General features: G+C 34.9%; 1 protein-coding gene across 2 annotated transcripts; it reads right to left on the bottom strand.

Moving 5' to 3' along the window:
• Window positions 1–816: 816 nt before the first annotated feature.
• On the bottom strand, window positions 817–13,385 carry LOC121879659 (protein pelota homolog). 2 transcript variants are annotated; one of them, XM_042386346.1, is made up of 9 exons: window positions 13,261–13,385; window positions 12,434–12,637; window positions 11,048–11,201; window positions 10,202–10,342; window positions 9,561–9,689; window positions 8,797–8,890; window positions 8,285–8,477; window positions 7,672–7,778; window positions 817–1,322 (listed from the first exon to the last, which is right to left on the bottom strand). In XM_042386346.1, exons 1-9 carry the CDS (start codon window positions 13,299–13,301, stop codon window positions 1,315–1,317), a joined length of 1,071 nt encoding a protein of 356 aa, XP_042242280.1. In that variant the 5' UTR covers window positions 13,302–13,385; the 3' UTR covers window positions 817–1,314. The 2 variants fall into 2 exon arrangements, with proteins under 2 accessions (XP_042242280.1, XP_042242279.1); XM_042386345.1 differs by lacking the exon at window positions 817–1,322 and adding an exon at window positions 6,055–7,269.

Raw genomic sequence — 13,385 nt, 5'->3', positions numbered from 1 at the left:
TGCCCCACTGAGCAAAGTACTTATAGTGGAAGATGTCGTAACTGTCAAGTACCAGCACCAAAGTTTAGTGATATATGCCTGAGGTCAATAGCTGTCCACATTGAAACAGCTATAAGTACACAAGATCTCAAACAACAGTCTACCATCTCACTTCATAACGCCTATATGAAGCGTCTACTCAAATGTGTATGCACTTGGAGGGAAAGCTGCCCACGACTCCTGAAGACGTCAGGAACAATGTGCATTCTCATAAAAACCGTGGTCTATTTAATTTTGTCGAGTTATTAAGTAACACCCTATTTGGTACGGCAACTGCAGAAGATGTAGCTAAACTAGGGAAACGAATGAACGCAGTTTCAGAAGCAGTCATGAAACAGAATAGGGCCATTGCACAGTCTTAAACAGCAGTAAAAAAAGTAATCAACTAACATGCATGCAACTGAAGCCTCTGTGCAAGCTTTCACTGTTACCAATGATCGGCTCATAGCCGATTCAGTGAATGCAGGTCTAGTCATGTAGATGCACAACTATTGCCGGTTGGTCAATTTATTGCCGCTTTACATATAGCTCACGGTCGCTACCTAATGATACTGGACACAGAAATAGTCCAGGTATGAATCCCTGGGAAGGATCTCATTTACCTAACAAGAGTAGTGTGCACCTTGGTGCTAACAATCAGCTGCAGTACCTGTGTATATTATTATTAGTAGTTTATATATGCACAAAAATGAACGTCAGATTTGAATCAAACACCAAAAGTACACACGAAAGAAAACTTATTCTTATACCAAAAAAGCCAACCCACCAAACTTAACCTAACTTTTAGGGAAATGAAGAGAAAACACGGGCTTAGTGAGGAGTATAACCTCAGGTAAACATGGCCTGCGGACAGTCAATGGATTAACCTTCCTTTTGTCAGAAAGTAAAAATTCACCTAGGAATCTTTTTCTTGTGTAATAAACAACAGAAATATGGTTAGTTATCATGACTTTTGTTATAGAGGATAATAAATAACACGATACAGTATGTCCACCTGTGCTTGACGACTCCACTACCTGTGCTTGATGACCCCACACCTGTGTTGACGACGACCCAACATAATCTACTAAATTAACCATTAAATTCGTTTTATCTCGCCACAATATTATATATAATAAGCACTTGGCATTATAATTATTATATATCTGATATAATATTGTTATTAAATGTCTTACCAAGGGCTCAGCCAGTTGTTTCCTGGACTGTCAAATCGTTGTTTACACTCCAAGTCCGCCATGTTTGCTTCACTAGGTACGAGGCTTGGCACTCTTGGCCTCACGCACCTAAAACAAAAATAACAAAAGTTTATAATTTATTTAATCTGTACATTAATGTATAATAGAATGTGTTTGCATTAAGATAGAATAAAAAAATATGTTTCTATTTCATGGATATCCTTTTACATTAATGTTGATCTATTGTGATACTTTACTGTACTTATTTTGAGAAAGTTATATTTGGTCTGAGCATTTTGAGGAACATTGTGGGAATATTTAAATGGCAATAATTGAGATGTACAACGATAATTATTGAATCAACATTACTGTATAGACGAGAATGAAGAGCATGTTCATGATAGTAGGAACAGGAAAAACATAAATAAGGAAGAGGGTCTGTTCCAGTGATGAGTAGAAGCATAGTACAGAAGTAGGGAGAGGGGATATCCCAGATGGAAGGATAAGGCGAGGGCTGAAATAAAAGTGGGGGAAATGGACATCCTGAAAGCAAGTGTGTGCATGTAAATATGAAGCACAGTACAGCATAGTTATATTTCAGGAGGGACGTTTTGTTAGATTGTATGAAGCGATAAGATACACCCAACTTTGGAAGAACACATCTCTTATAGGAGTGAATGCTGTGGGTAATAACGAATGAAGAGAGTATTTACACATTTCCAGCCACATCATATTAAACGATCGAAAATTAATATTCACTAAATTTATCAGTAATTTTATATTTATGAGACAATAACCATAAGACTGATCCTCAGTTCTTAACATCTTCACTTATACAGACTTTTATCCTGGACAGGCACACAGTAGAGTACTTTAATTTAGTACAGGTACTGTACTGTACTGTATATTTTGTCATTTACGTAGAAGATTGAAGAGCTAAACTCTCACCTTTGTTGTTTAGGCACCATTTATTAAACTCATACTGTGTACTGCAATGTGCTTTCACATCAATAAGGATCAAGTTCAACTTATGTTTAAAGTAACTAATTTAAGGACTGTTCTGATACAGGTTAATATAAACAACTTTGTCTCCAAGTAAAATCTTTGCTAGCTGGATAACTAGAAAACTAAATGCTGTACAGTATTCCTTTTTCTGGACTTTTTTTTTTCAAAGAAAATTGGGCGAAAATATTCCTACTAGTCCTGTCAGCTTGAATGCAGCTGAGCCAGCTGGAATAATTTGATGCACTACAGACCACAAGATGATAGATGGCTGCAAATAATGGGAAACAATTAATTGTTTTTCTACTGTATTTAATAAAGATACTGTACTAAGCATTGGACGACACCTGTAATGGGTGATGGCTTCCTGCCCAGCCCAGTGAAAATCAAAACATAATTCACAAGTTTCTTTAAATTTCCTTTATTTTTTCTTATCCCGTCTGGTAAAACAGTGACCACAAACTTGTGTACACGTATTCCTCAGGCTAGCAGAGGTTTTACGATACAGTACTTAACAAAGTTATTTTATACATAATGTATATTAATGCATATTTTAGATGGTATCCACACATATACCTAGAACTTGAGGAACAGTGATGATGCATAATGCTGTAAACAAAGCACAAACCTTTCCTCAAACAAATGTATGCATTTAATGATAACATCAAGGACAAATAACCAAATCATATTGACCATCTATGGTGAAACATGACAATATAAGGAAGGCACCAATGAGGAGTCCAAATTTACAAAAATGTATTATTAGCCCAATTGGGGACATTAATTATTACCATACACACTCTTTTGCACAGTGAGGCAAATGAATGACTTTCAAGTATTTTTCATTAACTCAGTAATAAGTACTACCCAAGGACTAGTCTGAAACTCTTGCATATTGATCATATTATAATCTATTCATTGCATATACAGTACCAGTAAATTGGCTAGAGGAGGACTGTGGCTCTTAATGCTACTCCTCTTTACAGTTCAGTGCTCTTTTTCTAATTCCTTGTAAAAGCCAAATTCAAAAATACCATTCAGGACATTATATTATTATTTTGAATTAGGTATTCTTGAGAATAATTTATTCATCAAAAAGAGAAAACATTACCTTCATGTATTTAACAAAATACATCTAAGATGTACAGTACAACAAATTCTCATAACACTTTCTTTCCACAAACCTTTCTGGTACGAATGGCTAGCTCACTCTTCACCACTGATGCACCAGCTCAGGAATGCAAGCAGAGGTATGGTCCGACACAACACCCACACGACACTCTGAACTCTAAACCCATAATGCAGGATACAATATTGTCTTTCAATGTAATGGGGACAAGACTTTTTGGAATTTATATTTACTTTCTTTAGGATTACTATTTTCATTAACAGGGAAACTTTGATAGCAGGCAAGGCTTGAGGGATTGTTATTGATCTTATTTTTATTTAGTGGGTCTGGGATACATACTTTACATACACAGGTACAGTATATATACAGTACCGGTATATCCCCCTAACTAACAAAATTCAATTTCTTTAAACCTTTTTCAAATGTGAATACTAATAGATGTAGTTTTCAATAATATAAACATCAAAAGTAGTCAGAAAAATGTAGTTTCCTTACACTGAAATTCTGTACTGTATGTATAACTACTGTACTGTATTATTCTTTACATAGTGGATAGATTTTAGGCCTATGTGGCCATCTTTTACATATTAGATATCAAAGTTTGTAACATTCATACATTCAATATCAAATATGGATCAATATTTAAAATTTACATGGAAATGTATAAGACAGTCGTGACCTGAACCCAACGTACTGTATATGAACTACCACAGCCTGTCCCATCCAAATCTTGATTAAATTTTCCTTACTTATAATTTAATCAACACAATGTTAGTGCCACCATCTTGTTGATATATGTGGAGCCTATACTTATACAGCAGTCACAACAACAGGACATTTACATAAACATAAGTATTAGTTAAATAGAATTTGTTATAAGATTTACCGACAATTTTAAAAGAATATTGACGTAAAAATATAAGATGTAATAATTCTTGAAATGCATTGATCATCACATGAACTGTATAAGGGAAGATGTGAGTGAGTGGATTGATGTTTAAAATGTGAGAATAAACAAAATATAATACTTTAATGCAAATACTCAAGATATTTTAATATTAATTACCATAATACGTAAAGCAAGACATAATCATTAGTCATTATATACACGTGAAAGTTACCCTTCCCTTAAAAAAAACAAGAAAATACTGTACAGTTGACAACCCTTTATCCAAAATTCCGAAAACCAAAAGTTTTTTTTTGTGGGGCAATTTTTTTTTTTTATTTAGCCGGGCATAGATCACTGACCCACATCAGGGCCTGGGGGGCGAAAATGTAATAGTAATAATAATTATAATAATAATAATTATTCATAGTAAATAAAATTTTAATAAAAATACACCAAAATAAAATAATAATGACATAATAATAATAAAAAAATATAATAATAATAATAATAATAATAATAATAATAATAATAATAATAATAAAGAAATACAAGAATGAAAAAAAGATCAAAAGTGAGAAACACGACCTAGACCTATGAATTATTATTATTATTATTATAATTTTTATTATATTTTCTGATAAGTGATCTATGCCTGGGCTAATACACATTAAAAAAAAAAAAAAAAAAAAATTCTGAAAACCGAAAAATTCCGAAATGCCTCTGGCCCCAAGGATTTCGGGTAAGGGATTTTCAACCTGTAATACACCTTTTCACATATCCATTGAGACATTGTTACATAACTATTTGACAAATTTCATAACCGAATGACAGAACACATATCGAATGACAATCTAAAATAACTGTAAGGTGGTATGTCATTCTCCAATTGTTACATTCTCAAACTATATGTAGACTGTCGGTTTATTGTTCACGTGTCAACTTCATAACTTAAGTCAATCACTTCCGTTAGCATGAACGAACAGTTATTTCAGATTGTCATTCGATGTGTTCTGTCATTCAGTTGTGAAATTTGTCAAATAGTTATGTAACAATGTCTCATCGGATATGTGAAAAGGTGTAGTTTTTAAGACATTGGGTAAATAAAAGAAATACTGTACCCCGTCTCTATAAAGTCACAACCTCTTGTATCAATTCAAGAGTTAAGTTGGCAGTGTGAGGAAACTAAACAACTGAAATGGTGAGATTATTTTTTAAGCGAGCTCCGATGATGTGCTTATTGCCAGCTCGTGACTGCTTGATTTTTATGCAAATTCAGCAACTTCATTCCTGTACATAAGTTAAAATGAGGACCTAATTTTTTATGGTTTTTAACTATCAAAGGATTTTCTTATACTGTAATCTACTAAATACTATATAATGACATTTAATTGACAGTGTGCATGTAAATACAGTAGAGTATTATGCTTCCATAGTACAGTACTATATCGTATATTTATTTGATCTTTCTCTGACATTTTAAACTTGTGGCCGTTGTTGTTTTCCTTGGAAAACATTAGCTGCTAGTGTTATAGTACTGACAACAAATGAAACCTCTTACTTATGATCTAATAAGTGGTCTACCTACAGTATACATTTATTAATACACAAGTTTTTCTTTGGAGGATACTTAAAGAGTATAGATGAGATGTAGTTCTTCCTGTGGCCAACCTTGTATACTTAGGGTGAGTCTATACCAAGGAGAGATTAAACCTGAACAATCCTTAACTTGGTTTAATTTTGTGACAACAAGCCAGTTAACTTGTTCTATACTGCAAAGGTGTTAGCTTCTTATATTTTACATGACAAATACACACACTCCCTGCCACCAGCCAATCTTTTATTCCAACAGCTGAGCAGAAACATAACACAAGTAACAATAAATGGATGAATGAATGGCTGCCAATGAGAGACAGCCTGCATTTGTTCTTACACCATAGCAAGAAATGGCTTACGAGCGAATAATTAAAATGAATCGACAGTCAAATAAACGGCTTTCTTTCTTCCGATCGTCTACATATATCTTGAACATAGTAAACACAATAATATATATCAAGGTAAATTTATTTAACACTGACAGAGTAATAGTAGTCTATTAACACTTTGGGACAACTTTTTGGCAGTGATAACCATTACTCTATACGTACTGTAATGTATTATCAACACACACACAGATGTGTCAGAATATCCAACAAGCTATACAGTATTGTCATAGTGAACCAATATTACACACTCACTCACTTATTACTTTATACAACAGTTGAATACTGATGTAATAATAAGCAAGCATAGACAATGGTCGGACACCATTGATGAAATAAACAGAAAATTGACCAATTTAGTTAAATACCTTTGACACAGAGCCAAAGAGACTTATAATGATACAGTACTAGATATTACAGCTAGGCAAGGTAAGGTGTGGCATGGCAGGACTATACTGTACAGTACATACTTACCATAAAACAGCAATAATGTAGCTTGAGACCAGTTGGAGTCTTCTAAAGTGTTAAAACACAAGTTAGCTTCAGTCATTTATTCCAATAACTGATTTCATTATAACATGATCATATAAACAGGATTTTTTTACCATCCTCACAGACCAAATGGCTCTCACTTGCTACTAATTATCAATACTTACTGTGTCTCACACCTGACTGTTATACCACTAATACCAGGTACGTAATATGGTTGGCTGCAAAGATTCATCCTTCAATATTTTTCTTATCATTTATTACATACGCCCACACCTGATAAGTACAGTACTGTAATAAAAATAAATTTCAAATATGTGCTAATGTAATAAATAATTACTTTGTGTATGTGACCAATAAAACTGGGGAACACAGAAAAGAATTGCAGTTTCAATGTTGTCATAAAATAGTGATAAAGAAATAAAAGGTAAAAAAAAAAGATAAATGGATGGTTTTCTATCCTGAATCTGCATTATTCTTCATCAGAGTCTAATGCATGATCTTCTTCCTCTATTTCTGGCATAGGGAAGCGAAGAATGGCTGCCACCCCCGTCATCTGGTCCAGTTCTGTATATAGAGGTAGGAATAAACAAAATTTGCTCCGCTAACGGTCTGGTCTAGTTCTGCATATTAAAAACAAAGCCTCGGAAGTCATCTGATCCTGTTCTACAAATATAATTCCAACAAGCAAGGGATTACTGCATGGACTAAATGACCCAAATCTGTGTTTCAGTCCATGCAAAACCAAAAATGTGACCTTTAAGTGATGCTCCATGGAGGAAAGGAGAGAAAACCAAGCTGCTTATAGTGTTTATATCATCAACCAGAATGTACAATAATCCTCTTCTAATTATGCAAAACTGTTCCCATATTACACAGCTTCAGTTTGTGCAGTATTTTTCAAGAGAGCAACACCCCCCCCCCCTCCCCCCATATGCAGAGTGAAGAAACATTGTCAAAACTACTTACGTTCACCAGAAACATGAAGACTGGAAAATATCTTAACATCACCACCGTTCTCCTTCACATTATCCACCAGCCTCACGTACCTCCGCCTCTCATCTAAGTCTTGAGATCTGGAAGAAACAATAGTGATAAATGATGAAAATTAGATAAAGGAAAAATAATGTGTTCTCCATCATGATATACCATGGCTCCTATGAGAGATCTCTTAATTCTATGGAAATGTATGAACTTTTCTGAATCCAAAAATTTTCAGAGTTCAATTTTTAACATTTCCTTTTCATCCATTTGGTTCACTGCTTTTGTGTAAATTACTACTGTCATTATACTGTATTGCTTATTCCCATCTCCCTGTGAGTGTCTACTCCTTCACTATACCTCCTCCCCTATAATCTATTCCTCTTCACTTACTTGTTACCACCACTCTCACTGTCCCCTTTCCATCACATCTAACACATCCATCTATATACATCTGTATATAAAGGTCTTAACTAGAGCAGCATGTCTAGAGCCGAGTTAAATATAATCAGAATTAAGCAAACAAGATATTCCCAACAAGAAGCAACAAGAGCGAATTAAGGTAAACATGTGTAAGCAGGAGGAAGGTGTGGCTGCATACCTAAAGAGACTGTCTGAGACAAGCAGGGTTTCAATGGCCAGACTATCGTTGGCTCTCTCAACATGCTTAATACCATAATAAGCACGGTCGGGGTCAGTTCCTAGCATGGTCATGAACTGTTGCAGTGCTTTTGTTTCTCCAGCAGCTTTGGTGTCTGCCAGCCTTGCTGTTACTGTCGGGTCTTCAAGAACCTCTGCAAGGAATAAAACAAAGGGTTGATCCTCATATCCCATTTTACAACTTGGACCAAACAAATGGTCTCATAACTGTAGGTTCACAAAGCCAACCCTCCATAGTGTTTGACTGATGTAGGTTAATTGATTACAAAAAATAAAGAGATTCTGAAGTATATGTACTATGATGATCCTCCCTGCATACCATTCTCCATATCACCTGATTCTAGATCCTGGCAGTAATATTAGAGGACAAACAGAGGGTCAGTAAGATGCATGAACATGAATGCATCTGGAATAAATATTCTGAAATAAAAATAACTTTGAAATAAAACTTACCCCTGAGGGAATGCCTGAAGCCACTAGAGGAATGCACAAGTACAAACTTGTTCTTGTTTTCCAACAAGAGTTTATTGTCTGTCTGCACTGCATTCTGCAATATAAGACAAAAACTAATACAATGACAAGATCCTACTGTATTAAGCAGCAAGAGATGGCCAGTACACGACTAGAGTACCCAGGGCTATATAACACTTCTCGCCTGGGATTTACCACACCACAAATTAAGGGATGTTTTATGTGAACCCATAATGTCTAGCCAGCCTTAAAATATGTTAAAAATGCCAACAAAACACTGTTTGAGTAAGAAAACCATCTGCATCAGCTACATTACAGATTAATACATGCTTGTTTTTCTTCTATTTATAAAATAAACTTCATTAATCTAATGCCTGTAACATTTGTTTCAAAATCTTGCTAATCATTACAGCCAGAGTATGTAAAGATATGGACATTAAGTACAATAAGTATGTGTTTAATTTTTTTCTGACACTATTCAAAGATAACCCCAAAAAAATGCTCAGGACTGAAACTGAAAATCCAAGATGGTTAGTCATGGGCCAGGAAGGGGGTGTGATACTGTACACTAAGAGTCAGCTTCAGCTTAAATTTAACTGAGTTTCCTGTTTTCTGCCACTTCAAGGATGCTAAATTTAGGAACTGTTCAAAAATGGTATTGGCATTATAAGTTTGCAGAACCCAAGATACAAAGAAATTACAAATAATTAAGGTATAGTACACAACCTCCTTCATGTAACACTTACCCTCATCAAGTACTCAAAGAACTGATCCTTGACAAACCCTGGAGAAGCAATTAACACAGCCTTCACAATCTCGAAGTTGAGATGACGCAAGATAGATGCCATCACCAGATCGAAGAACTTTGCAACTGCCTGGAATTGAAGAGTTAATATGAAAACAATCAATCATGGTGTTCACAAAATTTAAACATTAAATAAAACACTATACAGTATATTACTAACCTAAACAGAAAAACTACAAGCATAAAAAAACTCTCATATCCACACTCATATACGTGACCACCTTATGTAGAGTACTTATTGTTACTTATGTTGGTATATAATTTATTTATATCTCTACATTTGCTTTATCATTTCTAGAGCATCCAAACTTACAGTTTAACATTATATAAATGAGTAAAAAATAAATTTCTATTTACAAAAGTAGTGTTACAAGTATCACTCTCACAGCAGTAATGTCATCACTTGCTTAACAGTCATGTGAGATTCAGGCAGTTGTCAGCATCAACAAGCTGTAAGATGACTAAACTTGACCTGATGAAATAATTTACAAAGCTGTGCACAGACCTGAGCAACAAAGGATGGTGCCCTCCTACTGGAGACAACAACAAAATATAAATATTGAACATGTAAAAAATATTAACCTTCTTCCTCTGAGTATCATCAGCCTTTCCTTTCTTGGGGATGTTGACATCTATCTTGGCTCGGTCGACAGTCATGGCTGAGGTAATGAGACAGACAAAGGCCAAGCCATCCTGCATTACCACAGCTGCCAGGTCTGCATGCTGCAAAAATATATAGTCTGTCTGCTACTACAATGTATAAAAAAATATATTATTTCCTGTGCCAAGAAATTAATAATTTTCTATGCAACTGATAACTAGTCCAGTACATACAGGTACACACATGTGCACTCTACAATGTGTAACTAACCCAAGACACTTTATCACTGACGCCTTCCAAATTCCTGACATAAGTTAATTCACTTTCAATACTGTACAATCAGCATTTTGTATTAAGAAATAGAATTATTATACACATTTTTTAATATACTGTACGTAAATAAAATTAAAGCAGCTAGGGGAACTTATGCTTTTAATTTGACCTGAAATAATTTTGTACAGTTTTGATACAAGGTGTAGGAATAAATGTACTGTACTACTATATACAGTACAAAAATGTCTTATTTTATTTTAAGCCTTTAAAGTTATATGAGCTCTTAGAAAGCATGACTACTGTACACTAAATACAAGACTATAAACTGGTGTTTAGTTAACACAGTACTACAGTATGTATTATGAAGTACTGTACAGCCATTTTATGATGCTCTAATTATACATGAACTGTCTCTTGTCAGTATTATAAGTGAGAATAACCTGCACAGCACACAAATATACACACACAAAATAACCTCTTGTTAATTTCTCAGTTTAAAATTTTTTAAGAACTATTTTAGGATTGAAAACAGTTAGACATATCAGTGCACTAACCTTAGCAGGGTCACAGGCATTCTCCACACGCTCTAAGGTAACAGAATCCCATTGTTCCTTAAAGAGAGTGAATTTGCGATTAGGTTCCAAATCCACTGTGTGGTATGCACCCATCTTGATGTACTGATTCTCTTCAACATTGCGGCCCTTTACTCTGTAACAGATATTCATAATATACGGTATAAAACATATTTATATTTTATTATCAAAGTAATGTAGAGTACAGTACAGTCATTATAAAATCAATATTCTAGATAAAATTTATACGACATGATTTATAGTTTGCAGAACAAAAATTAAACTATCAATTTTAGGTTAATATATAGGACTAACCAGTGAGCGAGTTATTTTTATTACAGTATATTTTCTTACATTACAGCTCCTCCCCGACTTAAGACCTGCCTCAGTCGTACCAAAATTTTGTCAAATTACGTATTGTCGAGTCCCAACTTCAGTACACAGACAAAATTTTTGTTTGTAATTCACTTTAAAATGGCTGGCGAGCTTAAAAGTGAGAGTTTTGTGGTGCTGAGAAGAAAGAGACACCCATTTTAGATTTTCTATGTATTATTTAAGCATTTTCGACTTATGACCTGGATTTGGGTCCCTAACCGCGTCGTAAGTCGGGGAGGAGCTGTATTTTCATCAGTGAATTCTGATATGATAATCATTTATTGTGTAAATTGTTCGTTTCATAGATAATTAGGCGCCTTGGCGCGCACTAGTTTATCTTGCAGGTGGTAATGAGGCTGCGCTCTGCTGAGGGGCTTTGCCCGGGGCAGTTAGTTTTTCAGCATATCGCGTGAGGGTCGTCGCCGATCTTTCATGGACGTAATTTGTGAATTTAGGGGTAAAGACAATGAGACCCTTTAACTGTTTAAAGATCACAGCATTGTTCCTTTACATAGAGACTGTTTATTTTCTTACATCAGTGAGTTATAATGATGTGATATTCACTTATTGTGGAACACAGTAAATCACTCCTCCTCCCTGGCTGCAGAGCCCCGATGCGGCCGTATCATCTCGCATCTAGATAATGCCTCAAATTTGACCATATAATAGTAATTTCTTTCTGTTTAATATACCAGGCGGCAGAGCCCCCCTGTAAGGAAGTTAGGTAAGGCTAAGTAGGTTTGGTCTGTTTTTCATACCCACAAATGTTAAGTAATGTTTATTTTTTTAAATATCAAATATTTAACATATTTCCACAAACTACAACAGTGTCCACTATAATATAACAATGAAAATCCGGTGTTTTTATAATTATTGTCAATCAATTTCGCTCACTAGTTAGTCCTATATAATTACCCAATTTTATTATTCACAAATCAATCGGCAAACTATGAGACCAAGAAATGTAATTTCTTGGTCTCATAGTCTCATTACCTAAGCATACAAGCTCCCGTGTCAAAAGTGATGGCTTCAACTCTGATGGTGATGGTTGTGCGAACACGGGACGAGGTAGATGATCCCGTGGCAGACTCTTGCTGGACCTTACGGATGGTGGTGGCTCTAAGTCGGTCACCCTCAGTCATGATGTTGTAAGTGTGCCACATATCCTCACCCTCATCAGGCACCAGCACCATCTTGCTGCTCACACAATGTTCAGTCAACTAATTTACAGCACCAATAAGACAAGAGTTAAGGGAAACTATAGCTACCTAACCTAACCTTCACTTATCATTTTTTTAAACAACTGACAGAATCAGACAGGAAACTAAGATACCACTTGGTAAAAATATTCTCAAACATAAAAATGCTCCCAATACGTTCTGTACACGATAAAACAATGATGATAAGTTATATTACCTGCCTGACACACTATTGTTGACTTCTCCATATTTACCTCAAGTGTCAGACATTGCTGCACCATCAACCACCTCACAAATAACAGGGTAAAATATGGCAGGAAACAATATGGTCTTATATTACTGTGGTACACATTCATCTCTGGGGCAACGAGACGTGGTGAAAGGTAAAGCTCGTCTGGTAGGTCCCAGCAATCGATAAAAATATACAGTATTCTCCATTTGTAGATTCTATATCATATTCTGAGCAAAAATGATCGAAAATCTGTAAATATTTAGGTTTTTTTACCCATCTTCACAAAAACGCGGAAAATAATTAGGATGGACATCCAGTATTACTTCGTTATTTATCACTTACTTGATACCTTAAAAATAAATAACCAGACTTTAATGTTTAGTACTTACCCTCGGCCATCCCTGTCTATTTCTTTATGTATCAGTTTCATTTTTAAAGGAATATAAGATAAAATAATTATTTACGTATGTACACATCGGGGAGGACTGGGCGACTGACTCCATCATTTTGTAAA

The sequence above is a fragment of the Homarus americanus genome, unplaced genomic scaffold, assembly GCF_018991925.1.
Source record: "Homarus americanus isolate GMGI-L3 unplaced genomic scaffold, GMGI_Hamer_2.0 scaffold42643, whole genome shotgun sequence".
Classification (NCBI taxonomy): Eukaryota; Metazoa; Arthropoda; class Malacostraca; order Decapoda; family Nephropidae; genus Homarus; species Homarus americanus.
Note: the sequence above shows the minus strand (reverse complement) of the source record. Positions and strands in the feature narration are given on the sequence as shown.